This window comes from Indicator indicator, chromosome 18 (assembly GCF_027791375.1).
Source record: "Indicator indicator isolate 239-I01 chromosome 18, UM_Iind_1.1, whole genome shotgun sequence".
NCBI lineage: Eukaryota > Metazoa > Chordata > Aves > Piciformes > Indicatoridae > Indicator > Indicator indicator.
In genome coordinates this window covers 20,525,248-20,545,727 of record NC_072027.1, presented here as the reverse complement: position 1 = coordinate 20,545,727, position 20,480 = coordinate 20,525,248, and the positions used below count along the sequence as shown (strand labels likewise).

Below are 20,480 nucleotides of genomic sequence, written 5' to 3'. Positions count from 1 at the left end.
CTCCCCTGCTGAGGCCTCCAGCCAGAGCAGACCACAAGCACCTGCAGATATCTTCCAGCTGCCTCGGGGCTTTCGCAGCCCTCTGCTACCCACGTCAAGATCTGGGGGGCTGGGGCTGCTGGGCACCTGGAGGCAGGCTCCTGGGCATTGCCCTGGCTCCCGGGCACTGCCCTGGCTCCTCCTGGCTGCTGCATGACTTCCTGAGCAGGATGAGGCCACGGGAAGCAACATGTCCCATGGCAACCACCCAAGGCACTTCTGCTTTGCTGCTCTGCACCAAGGAGCTCTTGGGCTGCCCGAGGCTGTGGGCAGGGAAGAGCTTTGGGGGAAGTGTCTGGTGCTGCCCACAGCCCCAGGAAGGCTGAGGAAGAGGGGGTGGGCAAGGCTGAGTTCTGGGCTCCTCACTGCAAGAAGGACATTGTGGGGTTGGAGCAGGTCCAGAGAAGAGCAATGAAGGTGTGGAAGGGTCTGGAGAAGAGGGCTGGGGAGGAGCAGCTGAGGGAGCTGGGGGTGGTTAGTGTGGAGCAGAGGAGGCTGAGGGAGACCTCATTGCTCTCTACAGCTCCTGAGAGGAGGCTGCAGCCAGGTGGGGGTTGGGCTCCTCCCTAGGAACAAGTTACAGGCTGAGAGAAAATGTTCTCAGGTTGTAGCAGAGTAGGTTTAGGTCAGACATGAGGAACAATTTCATCCCCTTGAGGCTTGTCAAGGCCTGGCCCAGGCTGCCCAGGGCAGTGGTGGAGTCCCCATCCCTGGAGGGGTTTCAGGCTGTGCAGATGTGGTGCAGCAAAGCTTTGCAGACACCAAGAGGAGCTGCAGGAGATGGAACCTCAGCAAGCAGTGTGGGCAGGCAGCTCCTGCCCAGTCTGGGGACACTGTGGTGCAGTCTAATGCCACATCAGCACCACCCTGGGAACTGCACCTTCCAGACATGCAGTTTCCTTGCCTTTCTGAGACCCAACCCGGGCAGGGAAATCCCCAGGGAAGGAAAAATCCCTGACAGATCTTTCCAAATGCCTGGTGGCCTCCTCTCACTGATGGAGACCTTGGCACAGGAACAGCCACCAGCTGCCAAGGGAGCATTAGTCAAGCCCAGGAGCCACCTTGCCAAGGAAGGCAGCCTTGGGTGGAGAAGTCATAGAATCACAGAATCAACCAGGTTGGAAGAGACCTCCAAGCTCATCCAGCCCAACCTATCTCCCAGCCCTATCCAATCAACCAGACCATGGCACCAAGTGCCTCATCCAGGCTTCTCTTGAACATCTCCAGGGATGGTGACTCCACCACCTCCCTGGGCAGCACATCCCAATGGGCAATCACCCTCTCTGTGAAGAACTTCCTCCTAACCCCCAGCCTAGACCTCCCCTGGCACAGCTTGAGACTGTGTCCCCTCCTTCTGCTGCTGGGTGCCTGGGAGAAGAGCCCAACCCCCACCTGGCTCCAACCTCCCTTCAGGTAGTTGTAGACAGCAATGAGGTCTCCCCTGAGCCTCCTCTTCTCCAGGCTGAACACCCCCAGCTCCCTCAGCCTCTCCTCACAGGGCTGTGCTCCAGACCCCTCCCCAGCTTCGTTGCCCTTCTCTGGACACCTTCCAGTCCCTCAACATCTCTCTTGAACTGAGGAGCCCAGAACTGGACACAGGACTCAAGGTGTGGCCTGAACAGTGCTGAGCACAGGGCAGAATAACCTCCCTTGTCCTGCTGGCCACACTATTCCTGATCCAGGCCAGGATGCCATTGGCTCTCCTGGCTGCCTGGGCACACTGCTGGCTCATGTTCAGTACTATCAACCAGCACCCCCAGGTCCCTCTCTGCCTGGCTGCTCTCAGCCACTCTGTCCCCAGCCTGTAGTGCTGCTTGGGGTTGTTGTGGCCAAGGTGCAGAACCCTGCACTTAGCCTTGTTCAATCTCATCCCATTGGCCTCTGCCCACCCAGCCAGCCTGGCCAGGTCCCTCTGCAGAGCCCTCCTAGCCTCCAACAGCTCAACTCCTGCTCCTAATTGGTGTCATCTGCAAACTTACTGATGATGGACTCCATCCCCTCATCCAGATCATCAATAAAGATATTGAACAGGATGGGGCCCAGCACTGATCCCTGGGGGACACCACTAGTGACTGGCCACCAGCTGGCAGTGGCACCATTCACCACCACCCTCTGGGCCCAGCCCTCCAGCCAGTTCTTGACCCATTTCAGAATGAATCTCTCCAAACCATGAGCTGCCAGCTTTGCCAGGAGCTTCTTGTGGCAGATGGTGTCAAAGGCTGTGCTGAAGTCCAGGCAGACTGCATCCACAGCCTGCCCCACATCCACCAGGTGGTAACCTGATCATAAAAGCAGATCAGGTTGGTCAGGCAGGACCTGCCCTTCCTGAATCCATGCTGTCTGGGCCTGATCCCTTGACCATCCTGTAGGTTCTGTGTGATTGCACTCAGAATGAGTACAATCTCAGAATGAGTCCCACCCAGCACAGAGCTGCACACTTGGCAGCTGGGAATGGGTCCTGTCCCCATCCTGCCTGGGCCACAGGCAGCTGGGAATGCTCTGGGTGCCAGGGTGTGCCAGTGCCACAGCCTTCTGCATTGCCTCCTGCCTGGTGCTCAGCACCCTCTGGGCTCTGAGAAACAGCAAGCTCACAGCATCTGGGAGCAAAAATTTGTTTGGGCTGGTCCTGGGCACCTCAGAGTCACAGAATCACTTTGGTTGGAAGAGATCTTTGAGGTCACCAAGTCCAACCAGGTCACCACTGAGCCATGGCCCTCAGCACTACACCTCCAGGGCTCTGAAACCCCTCCAGGGGTGGGGACTGCACCACTGCCCTGGGCAGCTGGGCCAGGCCTGGACAAGGTTTTTGGTGGGATGATAGAAGCCTTGCTGAGTTCTCCTCACTCCTGCTTCTGGGCAGCTAGAGAGCTCTGCCTGTGCCTGGGACTTTTGAACTGCTGCCCAGCAGCTGCCTTTTGCTGAAGATGAAGCTCCTGTGTCTCCTCAGGGGGCAGCCACATCCTGCTGTGAAATAAGAAGTGGTTTTGGAGCCATCTTTTTGCTGATGACTTCCTCCTCCTACCACTGTGGAAGATGCAAGCCCTGTTGCCTCATGTCCCTGGTAAAACTCTGAGCTCGTGGAGCTTCACCAAACACAGCTCAGCTCAGGAAGGAGCAGGAGCTGCTGGCTCCAGCCCTGCAAAGTCAGCAGGGTCCATCCTCTGCTTGGTTTTCCCCCACCAAGCACACTTGTGTCTGTGTCCCTGTGTGCAGGTCCTGCACCCCATCCCTGGAGCCAGTGCTGGGACAATTGGCAGCACCACAGAGGTTCACAGCACCTAAAAGGGTCTCTGTGTGCTCCCTGTGACCCAGCCAGGCAGCCCTGCTGGCCCCAGCCATGCAACAGGACTGGCTGTGTGCCCTCAGGACAGGATCACAGCTCACAGGATGTTAGGGGGTGGAAGGGACCTCTGGAGAGCATTGAGTCCAACCTCCCTGCCAGAGCAGGACCACAGAATCCAGCACAGGTCACACAGGAACACATCCAGAGGGGTCTTGAAAGTCTCCAGAGAAGGAGACTCCACAACCTCTCTGGGCAGCCTGCTCCAGGGCTGTGACTCTCACAGTCAAGAAGTTCCTCCTCATGTTGAGGTGGAACCTCCTGTGCTGCAGTTTCCATCCATTGCCCCTTGGCCTAACCCAGGGCACAACTGAGCAGAGCCTGTCCCTGTCCCCTCCCTCCTGACCCCCAGCCCTCAGCTATTGATGGACATTGATCAGATCCCTCTCAGCCTTCTCCTCTCCAGACTCTCAGCCCCAGGGCTCTCAGCCTCTCCTCCCCAGGCAGTGCTCCAGGCCCTTCAGCATCCTTGCAGCCCTCCCTTGGACTCTCTCCAGCAGATCCCTGTCCCTCCTGAACTGGGGAGCCCAGAACTGGATGCAGTATTCCAGGTGAGGTCCCAGCAGGGCAGAGTAGAAAGGGAGGAGAACCTCCTGGATCTGCTGGCCACACTCCCCTGAATGCCCCCCAGGATGGCAGGGGATGCCCAGCCAAGACCCTGCCCCAGGAATGTCTCCTCCTGGTCCTCCTACTATGGGTTTGGTTGGAAAAGACCTTTAGGATCATTGAGTCCAATCCTTACCCAGCACTGCCAGGGCACCACCAAAACTGAACCCAGCACTGCAGCTGTGGCCTCCCCAGTGCCCAGCCCAGGGGCACAATCCCTGCCCTGCTCCTGCTGCCCACACCATTGCTGCTCCAGCCCAGGCTGCTGCTGCCCTTCTTGCCCGTCTGGGCACCCCCTGAGCTCATCTCCAGCTGCTGTCACTCAGCACATTGTGGTGGTTTGGCCCAGGCCTGGAGGCCAGCTGCCCACCAAAGCCGCTCTATCACTCCCCCTCTTAAATGGACAGGGGGAGAGGGGAGGAAGAAGAAAAAGAAATTGACCAAAGCTAATAATAAGATAGAAGCGAATTTAATAAGAATAATAGTCAAAAGCAATAGACCGCGCGGAAGCAAGAGAGAGATGTTAGTCTCTACTTCCCATCAGCAGGACGATGGTCGGTCTCGGGAAGTAGGGCTCTCTAAGCTTGATAGTTGCTTGGGAGGATAGACGCCATGGACCAATCCCCCCACTTCCTTCTTTTACTTCATTCTTATATCTGAGCTGACGTCATATGGCATGGAATACTTCTTTGGCCAGTCCAGGTATGCCAGCTCAGCCATGTCCCCTCCCAAGATCCTGCCCATCCCTCAATGTACTCTTGGGGCAGGGAAACATTGAAAAGACATAGCCTGGGTACTTATTCAACAGTAGCCAAAACACTGCTATGTTATCAACTGCTGCTGCAAAACACAGCACTGGAGAATTAACTCCAGCTTGGCCAAACCCAATACACACATCCAGATCCATTTCTGCTGGGCAGCTTCCAGCCACTCTGCCCCCAGCCAGGAGCCTTCCTGGGGTTGTTGTGCCCCAAGCACAGCACCCAGCACCCAGCCCTGGGCTTGGTTGAACCTTTTATGGTTTGAGCTTGACCCAGAGTCCAAGTGGCCAAATGGAACAGGTTTGGACTGCCTCCCCCTCTCCCTTTCTTCCTGGTAGGGTAAAAGCAACTACGGCAGGAGAAAGGAGAGGTAGAACCATGAAAGAAATGGTCTGGAATGGGTTTGGAAGTAAAAAGGTAATTTTCTAACAAAACAGATCTAGCATTTGAGTATCAGGGAAAGCTACAGAGGTCTAAGGAAAAGGGTAAATAGAAAAATATACAAAACCAGGCTCAGCTGGCACTGGATTCCCCTGATTCAAATGGATGCAGCCTGGATGCAGTTCTTCAGAAGTCTGGAAGCAGCATGGAGGCAAAGCAGGAGGTGCCTCAGGAAGCAGCAGCAGCAGCAGCAGCAGCAGCAGAGAGCTCTGTCCGTCAGGCAAGGTGCAGGGGAAAGAGGGAAGTAAGAAAAAGTTCTCCTTAAAGAGGCTTTGCTGGGCAGGAAGGGGGAGTGGAACAGACCTTTGAGCCAGGGGACCCCTCCCCTGGGCGGGGGGAACTCCAATCTCTCTCTCTGCCCAGTGGATCAGGTTTCTTTTGCCCTCCTCGGGGCTGGGTTCTTTCCAGTCCCCCTCCAGGGCTGGGTGTAATCTGGCACAGAACCTCCTCCCCCTGACCTCAGCCATGGGTGCAGCCCGGCCAGGTCCCTCCGCAGACCTTCCCGATCCACGCACAGATCAGCTCCCACCCAGCTCGGTGTGCTCCGCAGACCGCCTGAGGGTGCCGGGATCCCCTCCCCCAGCTCACTGCTGAAGGTGTGGAAGGGACCTGGCCCGGCGCTGAGCCCCGGGGAACGCCACCGGCGACCCCCTGGAGCTGCCTGCACCGCCAGCGCTCCGTGCCCGGCCCCGGGCCGGCGCTGGAAGCCGTGAGGGGCAGCCAGGCCGAGCCGCGGCCCAACAGCCTCCGACCCAGGAGCTGCGGAGGCGGGGGTCTGCCCGGGCCCCATCCCGCGGGGCTGCCCTCGCTGTGGGGATCACCGAAGCCCAGTGCCCGCTGCCCGGCGCTGCCCCGGGGACAGGCGGCGGCGGCCCCGGCAACGCCTCCGCGCTGCGGCCCAGCCCGGGCCCGCCCCGGCCTCCTGCTGCTGCCGCCCGCCCCGGCCCCGCCCCGCCCCGCCCGCCTCCTGCTGCTGCCGCCCGCCCCGGGCCCGCCCCCGCCTCCGCCTCCGCCGCGTCCTCCTTCCCCGGCGCCATGTGGGGCGGGCGGCGGCAGCGGCCGGGGCCCAGCGGGGTGGAGGAGCTGCGGGCCCGGCGGCGGGAGCGGGAGGCAGGTTCGCGCCGGGAGCGGGAACCGGGAGCGGGAACCGGGAGCGGGAACCGGGAGCCGGAACCGGGAGCGAGGCTCCCCCGGGGCGGGAAGGGGCAGCGCGGCCGGCCGGGGCCGAGCGTGCTGGGGACATTCAGGGATCCCCCATGGCCCTCAGCGCTGCCCCGCAGCGGGACCAGAACAGGAGCCCGGCCCCGACTGGCATCAGGGGACAGGGAATGGGTGGCGACAGGGGACAGGGGGTGAGTGGCATCAGGGGACGGGGTGAGTGGTATCAGGGGACAGGGGGTGAGTGGCAACAGAGGGGACAGGGGGTGAGTGGCATCAGGGGACAGGGGGTGAGTGGTATCAGGGGACGGGGGTGAGTGGTATCAGGGGACGGGGGGTGAGTGGCATCAGGGGACAGGGGATGAGTGGCAACAGAGGGGACAGGGGGTGAGTGGTATCAGGGGACAGGGGTGAGTGGTATCAGGGGACGGGGGGTGAGTGGCATCAGGGGACAGGGGGTGAGTGGTATCAGGGGACAGGGGGTGAGTGGTATCAGGGGACGGGGGGTGAGTGGCATCAGGGGACAGGGGGTGAGTGGCATCAGGGGACAGGGGGTGAGTGGTATCAGGGGACGGGGTGAGTGGTATCAGGGGACAGGGGGTGAGTGGCAACAGAGGGGACAGGGGGTGAGTGGCATCAGGGGACGGGGTGAGTGGTATCAGGGGACAGGGGGTGAGTGGTATCAGGGGACAGGGGATGAGTGGCATCAGGGGACGGGGTGAGTGGCATCAGAGGGGACAGGGGGTGAGTGGCATCAGAGGGGACAGGGGTGAGTGGCATCAGAGGGGACAGGGGGTGAGTGGCATCAGAGGGGACAGAGGGTGAGTGGCATCAGAGGGGACAGGGCTGAGTGGTATCAGGGGACAGGGGTGAGTGGTATCAGAGGGGACAGGGGGTGAGTGGTATCAGGGGACAGGGGTGAGTGGCATCAGGGGACAGGGGGTGAGTGGTATCAGAAGGGACAGGGGGTGAGTGGCATCAGGGGACGGGGTGAGTGGCATCAGGGGACAGGGGGTGAGTGGCATCAGGGGACAGGGGTGAGTGGTATCAGAGGGGACAGTGGGTGAGTGGCATCAGAGGGGACAGGGGGTGAGTGGCATCAGAGGGGACAGGGGGTGGGTGGCATCAGGGGACGGGGTGAGTGGCATCAGGGGACAGGGGGTGAGTGGCATCAGAGGGGACAGGGGGTGAGTGGTATCAGAGGGGACAGGGGGTGAGTGGCATCAGAGGGGACAGGGGGTGGGTGGCTTCCTGTGTGCTCCCTGCTCACTCAGGCAAGCTGGGCACAAGCTTTGCCCGGGAGTTCTGCCCCGGGTGCCATTTCCTCACCCCGCCCTTGCTGCATTTTGGGTTTGCCAAGGTCCTGCCAAAATCAAACCATCCTCGGGTACCTCCCGTGTTGGCCACGCAGGTCCCCACTCCCCAGCCCTGGACGTCCCCAGCCCTGGTGCCCCCCAGCCCTGGTGCCATGCCGGTGTGCCCAGCCGTAGCTTCGCACCTCAAGCACAGTGCACCGTGCCAGGGCCAGGCGCGGGCAGTGCCTGCTGCTGGCAGCTGCTGGTGGTGGGCAGGAGGAGGCTGTTGGGTGGCTTGGGGGAAGCCTTCTAAGCCGGCAGGTGGTGACCGGCAGGGAGGTGACCGGCGGGGGGTGACCGGGGGGGGGTGACCGGCGGGAGGTGACCGGCGGCGCTTGCAGCCCTGCGCAGGGCCCGGCGGCAGGAGCAGCTGCTCAGCAAGAGGCTGCTGCGGGAGCACAGCGCCGCGGGGCTCGGCCGGGGCGGAGCAGAGCCCACGCCCGCCCCTCTCTCCGAGGATGAGGTGAAGCCCAGGGGGTTCCCCTTTGTGCTGGGGCGCCCTGCGGTGCTCCCCAGCCTGGGGAGCGTGGGTGGAGGGGGGCTCGGGAGGGCACCCAAAGCAGTGTGGCCAGAGAAGGGGGGAGGGGATCCTGCCCCTCTGCTCTGCTGAGACCTCACCTGCAGGGCTATGGACAGCTCTGGGGCCCCTGACACCAGAAGGACCTGGACCTGCTGGAGGGGGTCCAGAGGAGGCCACCAAAGATGATTGGAGGCTGGAGAACCTCCCCTGTGGGGACAGGCTGGGAGAGTTGGAGCTGTTCAGCCTGGAGAAGAGAAGGCTCCAGGGGGATCTCAGAGCAGCCTTCCAGTACCTGAAGGGCTCCAAGCTGGGGAGGGACTGTTCAGAAGGGGCTGTGGGGATAGCACAAGGGACAATGGTTTGGAACTGGAGCAGGGCAGACTTGGGTTGGACATCAGGAGAAGTTCTGCACAGTGAGGGTGGGGAGACACTGAACAGGCTGCCCAGGGAGGGGGTTGAGGCCTCATCCCTGGAGACATCCAAGCTCAGCCTGGATGTGTCCCTGGGCAGCCTGCTCTGGCCGGAGGTGTTCCTTGCTGAGTGCAGGGAGGGTGGACAGGGTGACCTTCCAACCCCATGTGCTCTGTGACCTTTTCCTGAGTCCCTGCTTGCCCTTCCCCCCTCTCTCCCTGCTTGGGCAGCTGCTGGAGCTGCTGCGAGGGCTGCGGAGGGGCTCAGAGGACAGGAGGCACTGCCTGTGCCGCCTGCGCCATGCCCTGCGGCACAAGGAGAGCCAGCGGAGCTTCCTCAGGTGAGCTGGGCAGGACTGGGCAGGGCAGGGCTGGGCAGGGCTGGGCTGGGCAGGGCTGGGCAGGGCTGGGCTGGGCTGGGCAGGACTGGGCAGGGCTGGGCAGAGCAGGGCTGGGCTGGGCTGGGCTGGGCTAGGCTGGGCTGGGCAGGGCTGGGCTGGGCAGGGCAGGGCTGGGCTGGGCTGGGCTGGGCTGGGCTGGGCTGGGCTGGGCTGGGTTGGGCTGGGCTGGGCTGGGCTGGGCAGGACTGGGCAGGGCTGGGCAGAGCAGGGCTGGGCTGGGCTGGGCAGGACTGGGCAGGGCTGGGCAGGGCTGGGCAGAGCAGGGCAGGGCAGGGCTGGGCAGGGCTGGGCAGGGCAGGGCTGGGCTGGGCTGGGCAGGACTGGGCTGGGCAGGGCAGGGCTGGGCAGGGCTGGGCAGGGCAGGGCTGGGCAGGGCTGGACTGGGCAGGGCTGGGCAGAGCAGGGCTGGGCTGGGCAGGGCAGGGCTAGGCTGGGCAGGGCTGGACTGGGCTGGGCTGGGCAGGGCTGGGCTGGGCAGGGCAGGGCTGGGCAGGGCAGGGCTAGGCTGGACTGGGCTGGGCTGGGCAGGGCAGGGCTGGCAGGAGCTGGCAGCACTCTCTGTGTCCCTGCAGGCTGGATGGCAGCATCCAGACCCTGGTGGGGCTGTTCACCAGCAGCCTGGGGGAGCTGCAGCTGGGGGCTGCCCGCTGCCTGCATGAGCTGTCCTGTGGAGACCCCCCCGTGGCCGAGGCCTGCCTGCCCCTCACCCCATACCTGCTCACCTACCTTGCAGGGCACAGCCTGGAGCTGACGGTGAGGGCACAGCTGGCACCTGCCAGGCCCTTTGTGCCAGTGAGCCTTGGGCAGCTATTGGCTGCTCTTGGCCTAGCCTGGCTCATGGGGGAGGGCTGCTGGCAAGGGGACCTCAGCTTCAGCCTTGAGCAGTGCTGTCCCCGGTGCCAGCCCAGGGCAGGGAGGCTTTGTCTGGCCTGGTGGGGTGGGCAGGGACCTCAGGATCACCCAGCCCAAGCCCTCTGCTGAAGCAGGGCACCCACAGTGGGGTGCCCAGGAGCACAATGGCCAGGGGGGGTTGGAAGCTCCCCAGAGAAAGGCTGGAAGGGACCTCTGGAGATCATCCAGTCCAAGCCCCTGCTCCAGCAGGGCACCCACAGCAGCTTGCCCAGGAGCACAATGCCCAGGGGGGGTTGGAAGCTGTCCAGAGAAGGAGATTCCACAACCTCTTTGGGCAGCCTGCTCCAGGCCTCCAGCACCTTCTTGGGGGTAATGTGGAGTCTGCCCCATCCCAGCACCAGAAGGAGCTTGGTTCCATCCTTCCAGGTAGCAAATACCCCAAGCCCCAGGAGGCCAGGCAGATCTTCCTGCCACAGCCCAGGGTGCAGTGGTTCTCCCCATCTGTGATGGGTTCCTCCTCTTCAGCTCCAAGCTCTGTCTGGGCAAGCAGAGCCTGCAGGCTGTGGTAGTTGGATCTGAGTCTGACCTCTGGCTGAGCCCGAGTGGCCCTTGGTGTGTGTGTGCTGGGTCAGGCAGAAGCCCTGGGTGCAGGTTGGGAGCTTCTGAAGGTGCTGGAGAAGGGAAGGGAGCAGTGCAGGGACAGCCACTGGGCCTGCACTTCATGCAGCAAGCAGTGCTCCAGCTTGGGAGGCCCCAACAGCTGCAGGCTGCTTGGAGAGGCAGACAGGATCCCACCTAAGGAACAAGCTGGGCACAACCCCAGGGGGATGGTCACCTCTCAGTGGCACTTGGCTGGTCTCAGGTGGCCACTGGGGAGCTTGGAGGGTCTCAGGGCAATGCCAGAGCAAGAACTCAAAGCCTGAGCCACCCCCAGAGTGGAAGTGAGCAGAGCCCAGCCTGAGGCAGGCAGCAGAGGGACAAGTTGCAGCTGGTGCAGCTGGAGAGCCCAACAGCATCCAGCTGTGCTCACCTCTGGGGCCAGCTGTGTCCTGCTCAGGGGGGGCTGAGCCCTGTGCCAGCCTGCAGGCAGGCAGGGCAGTGAGCTGCTCGCTGGGGCTGTGTTCCAGGAGCTGTGTCTGTACACCCTGGGGAACCTGGTGGTGGAGAGCCAGGCTGTGAGGAGACAGCTCCTGCTGCAGGGCATCATCCCAGTGCTGGCCTCCTGCATCCAGGTGAGTGAAGCAGCTCAGCCCTGCCCCTGCTCCTGCCCTGCCCCAGGCAGAGGTCACCTCTGCTTGCACCCTTCAGAATGGCTGCCTGCTGAGGTCCAGCTGGCTGCAGGGGCTGTTCCCTGCTGGCTGAGGATATCTCCTGGGCTTCCCTGCTCTCTGCTCTCTGCTGATCTGTCACCTGCAGATCTAAGTGCTCAGAGCAGTGCTGCTGCTGTGTTTGGGCTCCAGGATCCAGGGGAATCACAGAACCACAGAATGCTTTGGGTTGGAAGAGACCTTGAAGATGAAGTCCAACCAGCAACCCAACCCCACCATGGCCTAATGATGTCCAAAAGTGCCATGGCCACAGGTCCTGAGCACCTTCCAGGGACAGAGACCCCAACACAGCCCTGGACAGCCTGTTCCAGGCCTCTTCTGGGGCAAAAATTGTTCCTCATCTGCAACCTAAACCTCTCTCTGGCTGCAGAGGGTCAGCTTTGCTCTCTCTCTGGTTGCAGAGGGTCAGCTTTGCTCTCTCTGGCTGCAGAGGGTCAGCTTTGCTCTCTCTCTGGTTGCAGAGGGTCAGCTTTGCTCTCTCTCTGGCTGCAGAGGGTCAGCTTTGCTCTCTCTGGCTGCAGAGGGTCAGCTTTGCTCTCTCTCTGGTTGCAGAGGGTCAGCTTTGCTCTCTCTCTGGCTGCAGAGGGTCAGCTTTGCTCTCTCTCTGGCTGCAGAGGGTCAGCTTTGCTCTCTCTCTGGCTGCAGAGGGTCAGCTTTGCTCTCTCTCTGGTTGCAGAGGGTCAGCTTTGCTCTCTCTCTGGCTGCAGAGGGTCAGCTTTGCTCTCTCTCTGGTTGCAGAGGGTCAGCTTTGCTCTCTCTCTGGTTGCAGAGGGTCAGCTTTGCTCTCTCTGGCTGCAGAGGGTCAGCTTTGCTCTCTCTCTGGCTGCAGAGGGTCAGCTTTGCTCTCTCTGGCTGCAGAGGGTCAGCTTTGCTCTCTCTGGCTGCAGAGGGTCAGCTTTGCTCTCTCTCTGGCTGCAGAGGGTCAGCTTTGCTCTCTCTGGCTGCAGAGGTCAGCTTTGCTCTCTCTCTGGCTGCAGAGGGTCAGCTTTGCTCTCTCTGGTTGCAGAGGGTCAGCTTTGCTCTCTCTCTGGCTGCAGAGGGTCAGCTTTGCTCTCTCTCTGGTTGCAGAGGGTCAGCTTTGCTCTCTCTGGCTGCAGAGGGTCAGCTTTGCTCTCTCTCTGGTTGCAGAGGGTCAGCTTTGCTCTCTCTGGCTGCAGAGGGTCAGCTTTGACTCTCTGGTTGCAGAGGGTCAGCTTTGCTCTCTCTCTGGTTGCAGAGGGTCAGCTTTGCTCTCTCTGGCTGCAGAGGGTCAGCTTTGCTCTCTCTCTGGCTGCAGAGGGTCAGCTTTGCTCTCTCTGGCTGCAGAGGGTCAGCTTTGCTCTCTCTCTGGTTGCAGAGGGTCAGCTTTGCTCTCTCTGGCTGCAGAGGGTCAGCTTTGCTCTCTCTGGTTGCAGAGGGTCAGCTTTGCTCTCTCTGGTTGCAGAGGGTCAGCTTTGCTCTCTCTGGTTGCAGAGGGTCAGCTTTGCTCTCTCTGGCTGCAGAGGGTCAGCTTTGCTCTCTCTCTGGTTGCAGAGGGTCAGCTTTGCTCTCTCTCTGGCTGCAGAGGGTCAGCTTTGCTCTCTCTCTGGTTGCAGAGGGTCAGCTTTGCTCTCTCTGGCTGCAGAGGGTCAGCTTTGCTCTCTCTCTGGTTGCAGAGGGTCAGCTTTGCTCTCTCTCTGGTTGCAGAGGGTCAGCTTTGCTCTCTCTCTGGTTGCAGAGGGTCAGCTTTGCTCTCTCTCTGGTTGCAGAGGGTCAGCTTTGCTCTCTCTCTGGTTGCAGAGGGTCAGCTTTGCTCTCTGGCTGCAGAGGGTCAGCTTTGCTCTCTCTCTGGTTGCAGAGGGTCAGCTTTGCTCTCTCTCTGGTTGCAGAGGGTCAGCTTTGCTCTCTCTCTGGCTGCAGAGGGTCAGCTTTGCTCTCTCTGGTTGCAGAGGGTCAGCTTTGCTCTCTCTCTGGTTGCAGAGGGTCAGCTTTGCTCTCTCTGGCTGCAGAGGGTCAGCTTTGCTCTCTCTCTGGTTGCAGAGGTCAGCTTTGCTCTCTCTGGCTGCAGAGGGTCAGCTTTGCTCTCTCTGGTTGCAGAGGGTCAGCTTTGCTCTCTCTCTGGTTGCAGAGGGTCAGCTTTGCTCTCTCTCTGGCTGCAGAGGGTCAGCTTTGCTCTCTCTGGTTGCAGAGGGTCAGCTTTGCTCTCTCTCTGGTTGCAGAGGGTCAGCTTTGCTCTCTCTCTGGTTGCAGAGGGTCAGCTTTGCTCTCTCTCTGGTTGCAGAGGGTCAGCTTTGCTCTCTCTCTGGCTGCAGAGGGTCAGCTTTGCTCTCTCTCTGGCTGCAGAGGGTCAGCTTTGCTCTCTCTCTGGTTGCAGAGGGTCAGCTTTGCTCTCTCTGGCTGCAGAGGGTCAGCTTTGCTCTCTCTCTGGTTGCAGAGGGTCAGCTTTGCTCTCTCTGGTTGCAGAGGGTCAGCTTTGCTCTCTCTCTGGCTGCAGAGGGTCAGCTTTGCTCTCTCTGGTTGCAGAGGGTCAGCTTTGCTCTCTCTCTGGTTGCAGAGGGTCAGCTTTGCTCTCTCTCTGGCTGCAGAGGGTCAGCTTTGCTCTCTCTGGCTGCAGAGGGTCAGCTTTGCTCTCTCTGGCTGCAGAGGGTCAGCTTTGCTCTCTCTGGTTGCAGAGGGTCAGCTTTGCTCTCTCTCTGGTTGCAGAGGGTCAGCTTTGCTCTCTCTCTGGTTGCAGAGGGTCAGCTTTGCTCTCTCTCTGGTTGCAGAGGGTCAGCTTTGCTCTCTCTCTGGTTGCAGAGGGTCAGCTTTGCTCTCTCTCTGGTTGCAGAGGGTCAGCTTTGCTCTCTCTGGCTGCAGAGGGTCAGCTTTGCTCTCTCTCTGGCTGCAGAGGGTCAGCTTTGCTCTCTCTGGTTGCAGAGGGTCAGCTTTGCTCTCTCTCTGGTTGCAGAGGGTCAGCTTTGCTCTCTCTGGTTGCAGAGGGTCAGCTTTGCTCTCTCTCTGGTTGCAGAGGGTCAGCTTTGCTCTCTCTCTGGTTGCAGAGGGTCAGCTTTGCTCTCTCTCTGGTTGCAGAGGGTCAGCTTTGCTCTCTCTCTGGCTGCAGAGGGTCAGCTTTGCTCTCTCTCTGGCTGCAGAGGGTCAGCTTTGCTCTCTCTCTGGTTGCAGAGGGTCAGCTTTGCTCTCTCTGGCTGCAGAGGGTCAGCTTTGCTCTCTCTCTGGTTGCAGAGGGTCAGCTTTGCTCTCTCTGGTTGCAGAGGGTCAGCTTTGCTCTCTCTCTGGTTGCAGAGGGTCAGCTTTGCTCTCTCTCTGGTTGCAGAGGGTCAGCTTTGCTCTCTCTCTGGTTGCAGAGGGTCAGCTTTGCTCTCTCTCTGGTTGCAGAGGGTCAGCTTTGCTCTCTCTGGTTGCAGAGGGTCAGCTTTGCTCTCTCTGGCTGCAGAGGGTCAGCTTTGCTCTCTCTGGCTGCAGAGGGTCAGCTTTGCTCTCTCTGGCTGCAGAGGGTCAGCTTTGCTCTCTCTGGCTGCAGAGGGTCAGCTTTGCTCTCTCTGGTTGCAGAGGGTCAGCTTTGCTCTCTCTGGCTGCAGAGGGTCAGCTTTGCTCTCTCTGGTTGCAGAGGGTCAGCTTTGCTCTCTCTGGCTGCAGAGGGTCAGCTTTGCTCTCTCTCTGGCTGCAGAGGGTCAGCTTTGCTCTCTCTGGCTGCAGAGGGTCAGCTTTGCTCTCTCTGGCTGCAGAGGGTCAGCTTTGCTCTCTCTCTGGCTGCAGAGGGTCAGCTTTGCTCTCTCTCTGGTTGCAGTCCCCCCATGAGGCAGTGCTGGAGGGTCTGGGCTATGTCCTCTCTCAGCTGCTCCAAGCCAAGGAAGCTCCCATGGAGATCATTCCGTGAGTCCAGGCCTCTGAATCCTGCTCCAGGAGCTTCTGCAGCCTGTGGCCCCCAGCACAGGGCAGAGCAGCCCCCTGCTTGTGGCCAGGGCTTGTCTGTCCTTGTCCCTTGTCTGTCTTGTCTGTCTGTCCTTGTCCCTTGTCTGTCCTGTCTGTCTGTCTTTGTCCCTTGCCTGTCCTGTCTGTCTTTGTCCCTTGTCTGTCCTGTCTGTCTGTCCTTGTCCCTTGCCTGTCCTGTCTGTCTGTCCTTGTCCCTTGTCTGTCCTGTCTGTCTGTCCTTGTCCCTTGCCTGTCCTGTCTGTCTGTCCTTGTCCCTTGCCTGTCCTGTCTGTGTGTCCTTGTCCCTTGCCTGTCCTGTCTGTCTTTGTCCCTTGTCTGTCCTGTCTGTCCTTGTCCCTTGCTCCTGTCCTTGTCCCTTGCCTGTCCTGTCTGTCCTTGTCCCTTGTCTGTCCTGTCTGTCTGTCCTTGTCCCTTGCCTCTCTGTCCTTGTCCCTTGTCTGTCCTGTCTGTCTGTCCTTGTCCCTTGTCTGTCCTGTCTGTCTGTCCTTGTCCCTTGTCTGTCTGTCCTTGTCCCTTGTCCTGTCTGTCCTTGTCCCTTGTCTGTCCTGTCTGTCTGTCCTTGTCCCTTGCCTCTCTGTCCTTGTCCCTTGTCTGTCCTGTCTGTCTGTCCTTGTCCCTTGTCTGTCTGTCCTTGTCCCTTGCCTGTCCTGTCTGTCTTTGTCCCTTGTCTGTCCTGTCTGTCTGTCCTTGTCCCTTGTCTCTGTCCTTGTCCCTTGTCCCTGTCTGTCCCTTGTCCCTTGTCTGTCTGTCCTTGTCCCTTGCCTGTCCTGTCTGTCCTTGTCCCTTGTCCCTGTCTGTCTGTCCTTGTCCCTTGTCTCTGTCCTTGTCCCTTGTCCTGTCCTGTCCTTGTCCCTTGCCTGTCCTGTCTGTCTGTCCTTGTCCCTTGCCTGTCCTTGTCCCTTGTCTGTCTGTCCTTGTCCCTTGTCTGCCTGTCCTTGTCCCTTGCCTGTCCTTGTCCCTTGCCTGTCCTGTCTGTCTGTCCTTGTCCCTTGTCTGTCTGTCCTTGTCCCTTGTCTGTCCTGCCTGTGTGCCTGCCCTGACTCTGCTCTTCTCCGCAGGCTGGTGCTGAGCTCTGCCCTGCCCCAGCAGATGCTTTGCAGGCTGCAGGGGGGGCTGGGGGCTGGGGCAGGAGCTGCTGTGGAGTTTGCTTGGTGCCTGCACTACATCACCTGCAGGTGAGTGCCTGAGGGGGGCTGGATCCTGCTTTGTGTCCCAGCACAGGCAGGCTGCAGGACTGCCACCTTCCTGCCAGCTGATGCACCAGGGGAGGCTGCTCCCAGTCCTCTGAGCTCTCCCCAGGGCTGGGGCTGTTCCCTGCACTTCCCAAGATGAGCTCCCTGGATCCTCAGGCCTTGGGCTGTGCCCAGTGACACCTGCCCAGGCTGGCAACTGCCAACCATCTCTGCTGCCTTGGTGTGGCTGCTCCCAGTGCCACCTCCTTCAGCAGCTGCCCCAGAAGGGCCTCTGGGTGCACTGAGGGAAGGGCTGAGGTGCTCCCAAGCCCTCACAGATGGTTCCAGCAGATGTTTGTCCTGAGCTGTTACACTGTTTGCTCAGCTCAGGGACCAGCTGCTGGGCTACCATGGAGCAGGCCCTGGGGTGGCTCAGCACAGAGCTGCCACTGTCCAGGCCCTGCTGTGGGCCAAGGGCTGCAGCATTGCCCTCTCTGGGCACCAAGAACAACCAAGTGAAGTCCAGCTGGTGGCTGAGCACCAGAGGTGTCCTCCAGTGCTCAGCACTGGGCCACTCCCTTCAGTGTTTTTATCAATCATCTGCATGAGAGGACTGAGACATCCTCACAGGCTGACTGCTGACAGCAGGGTGGGTGGGAGTTGATCTGCTGGAGGGTCAGGAGGCTCTGCAGAGGGACCTGGCCAGGCTGGCTGGGGGGGATGAGGTCAGAGGGGTGAGGTTCAACCAGGCCCAGGGCTGGGTCCTGCCCTTGGGGCACAACAACCCCAGGAAGGCTCCAAGCTGGGACAGGGTGGATGGAAAGTGCCTGGCAGAGAAAGACCTGGGGGTGCTGGGTGCCAGCAGCTGGAGATGAGCTCAGGGGGTGCCCAGGAGGGCAAGAAGGGCAGCAGCAGCCTGGGCTGGAGCAGCAATGGTGTGGGCAGCAGGAGCAGGGCAGGGATTGTGCCCCTGGACTGGGCACTGGGGAGGCCACAGCTTGAGTGCTGGGTTCAGTTCTGGGCTCCTCACTGCAAGAAGGACATTGAGGAGCTGGAGCAGGGCCAGAGAAGGGCAACAAAGGTGGGAAAGGGTCTGGAGAAGAGGGCTGGGGAGGAGCAGCTGAGGGAGCTGGGGGTGGTTAGTGTGGAGCAGAGGAGGCTGAGGGAGACCTCATTGCTCTCTACAGCTCCTGAGAGGAGGCTGCAGCCAGGTGGGGGTTGGGCTCTGCTCCCTAGGAGTGAGTGACAGGAGAGGAGGAAATGTCCTCAAGTTGCCCCAGGGCTGGTTTAGGTTGGACATCAGAAGAAAATTCTTCCCTGAAAGGGTTCTAAGGCCTGGCCCAGGGAGGTTGGCTGAGTCCCCATCCCTGGAAGTGTTCCCCAGAGGCAGAGCTGTGGTGCTGAGGCCAGGGCTCAGCCCCAGCCTTGGCAGAGCGAGAGCAGGGTTGGGCTGGATGCTCCTGAAGGTCCTTCCCGACCCAAAGCCTTCTGCTGCCCCCTTTACAGCCACACAGCCAACAGGGAGCTGCTGGCCCTGGGGGCTCTGCCTGTCCTCAGCCAGCTGCTGCTGGACCTGGCCACAGACCTCCCCCCAGAGGCTCCCGAGGGGCTGGAGCTGGTAGCACAGGGGCAGGGCAGGGCGGGTGCGGGGGGCTGAGGGCCGGGGGTGGCGCTGAGGGGCAGGGGATGGTGCTGAGGGCGGGGGTGGTGCTGAGGGGCAGGGGATGGTGCTGAGGGCCGGGGGTGGTGCTGAGGGCCGGGGGTGGTGCTGAGGGGCAGGGGTGGCGCTGAGGGGCAGGAATGGCGCTGAGGGGCAGGGGTGGTGCTGAGGGCCGGGGGTGGTGCTGAAGGCCGGGGGTGGTGCTGAGGGGCAGGGGTGCTGCTGAGGGGCAGGGGTGCTGCTGAGGGGCAGGGGTGCTGCTGAGGGCCGGGGGTGGTGCTGAGGGCCGGGGGTGGTGCTGAGGGCCGGGGGTGGTGCTGAGTGGTGCGGATGGTACTGAGCGTGTGTCCCCAGCTGGTGTCCCCGGTGCTGCGGTGTCTCAGCAGCCTGCTGGCCGAGCAGAGTGGTGCTGAGGGGCAGCCCCAGGACCATCGCCTGCTGGTGGCTCTCTTCCTGCTGCTGCAGAGCTTCCAGCCCCAGCAGCCCTTCGTGCTGCAGGAGGGGCTCTGGCTGCTCAACAACCTCACAGGTGAGTCCCACTGCTGCCAGCCCTGCCCTCGCTGCTGCCCCCTGCCCCCTGCCCTGCCTCTCAGTGGCTTCCCCTGAGCTGCTCCTTCTCTGCCCCCCAGCTCAGGAGCCCTTCTTCTGCTCTGCTCTGCTCTGCCTGGACCTGCTGCCAGCCCTGCTGCAGCTGCTGCCCTGTTCCCAGCTGGGCAGCCTGCTGGTGAGACCTCCCCTCCTGGGCTCCCTGGGGCCTGCCTGCAGGGTGCTGAGGCTGCAGGCTGGCTGTGGGCAGGAGGGAAGGCTTGGTGGAAGGTCTCCTGCTGTGGGAGTCACCATCCACCCCCCGGGGACACCAGCTGTGCACTGACGCTGCACAAGGGCTGGGCCCAGCAGAAGAGGGGACCCAGGGCAGATGGCACCTGGGGCCAGGCCTGCAGAGGGGCTGGGGAGCTGCTGCCATCCCCTGCCAGGCCACAAAGCCTTAGGGAGACAGAGAATGGTTTGGGTTGGAAGGGACCTCAAGAAGGCATCTCACACCCACCCCCTGCAGGCAGCAGGGACAGAGTCCTTTGGGTTGGAAGAGACCTCTCAGGCCATGGAGTCCAATCCTTACCCAGCACTGCCAGGGCACCACCAAACCATGGCCCTCAGCACCACATCTGCACAGCTGTGAAACCCCTCCAGGCATGGGGACTGCCCTGGGCAGCCTGGGACAGGCCTTGACAAGCCTCGAGGGGATGAAATTGTTCCTCATGTCCAACCTGAACCTGCCCTGTGGCAACCTGAGGCCATTTCCTCTTGTGCTGTCAGTTACTACCTGGGAGCAGAGCCCAACCCCCACCTGGCTGCAGCCTCCTCTCAGGAGCTGTAGAGAGCAATGAGGTCTCCCTCAGCCTCCTCTGCTCTACACTAACCACCCCCAGCTCCCTCAGCTGCTCCTCCCCAGCCCTCTTCTCCAGACCCTTCCCCACCTTTCTTGCCCTTCTCTGGCCCTGCTCCAGCTCCTCAATGTCCTTCTTGCAGTGAGGAGCCCAGAACTGAACCCAGCACTGCAGCTGTGGCCTCCCCAGTGCCCAGCCCAGAGGCACAATCCCTGCCCTGCTCCTGCTGCCCACACCATTGCTGCTCCAGCCCAGGCTGCTGCTGCCCTTCTTGCCCCCCTGGGCAGTCCCTGAGCTCACCAGCACCTTGCACTAGGATCAGGTAGCTGAGCTGGGATGTTTCTGGGGTGTGTTCAGCATTCACTGAAGCCTCTGCTGGCTTCTCCCTGCAGGTCCTGACGGTGCTGTGCAACGTGGCAGAGAAGGGCCCAGCCTACTGCCAGCAGCTGCACCAGCAGCAGGCCCTGCCCCTGCTGCTGCCCACCCTGCTGCTGCCTGACCCCAGCCTAGTGGGGCAGTGCCTGGAGCTGCTGCACCTCCTCTTCCTGCACTGGCCAGAGGTAGGAGTGAGGGGTAGCTGCTGCAGGGCCAAGCAGGAGCTCCTGAAGCTGGGATGGGGGTGGGCAGCACCTCCCTGACCCTGCTTTCAGTCAGTGCCACCCCAAACCCCAGTGCCCAGCTCCCAGCTACTGCAGGGGGCACTTGGCTGCTGCCAAGGCTGGAAGCCCTCCCTGCCTCTCTGGGGAGCTCCTCCTCATTGCCAAGGACTGGTCTGGGGGCACAATGAGGTTGTTACTGACCTCTGAGGGTGTCCTGGGGGCAGTTCTGGGGCAGTTGTGCCCACTTCAGGCTCTGTGCATGCCCACCCAGCACTTAGCACAGCTGCAGCTACCTGGGCTTGAGCCTTTGGTGTCTGGCAGGGCTCTGGAGAACCCCTTGGGCTGTGCAGTGGTGGCTGTGGGCAGGCAGGGCCAGCTGTGGCAGCCAGCCAGCTGCCAGCCCTCTCCTCTCACCCAGGCTGCTGAGGACTTCGTCAGGCAAGGTGGGCACCAGGCTCTGGAGCGGCACCAGAGCAGCTCAGAGCTCCAGGAGAGGGCAAGAGCACTGCTGGGCATGCTGGGCACAGCCCTGGGAGCTTCCAGCCCCTGACACACCACACTG

At 61.5% G+C, this 20,480-nt stretch overlaps 1 protein-coding gene across 1 annotated transcript; it reads left to right on the top strand.

Moving 5' to 3' along the window:
* Nucleotides 1-6,222: 6,222 nt before the first annotated feature.
* Nucleotides 6,223-20,423, top strand: TMCO6 (transmembrane and coiled-coil domains 6; the record flags this gene model as incomplete). The annotated part of the gene is made up of 12 exons (XM_054389016.1): nucleotides 6,223-6,301; nucleotides 8,042-8,163; nucleotides 8,862-8,971; nucleotides 9,604-9,784; nucleotides 11,011-11,115; nucleotides 14,957-15,042; nucleotides 16,161-16,277; nucleotides 17,781-17,892; nucleotides 18,289-18,463; nucleotides 18,564-18,658; nucleotides 19,712-19,879; nucleotides 20,337-20,423. Coding segments are annotated over exons 1-12 (1,437 nt in total), but the record flags the coding sequence as incomplete, so codon positions are not given.
* Between the last annotated feature and the right edge of the window lie 57 nt (nucleotides 20,424-20,480).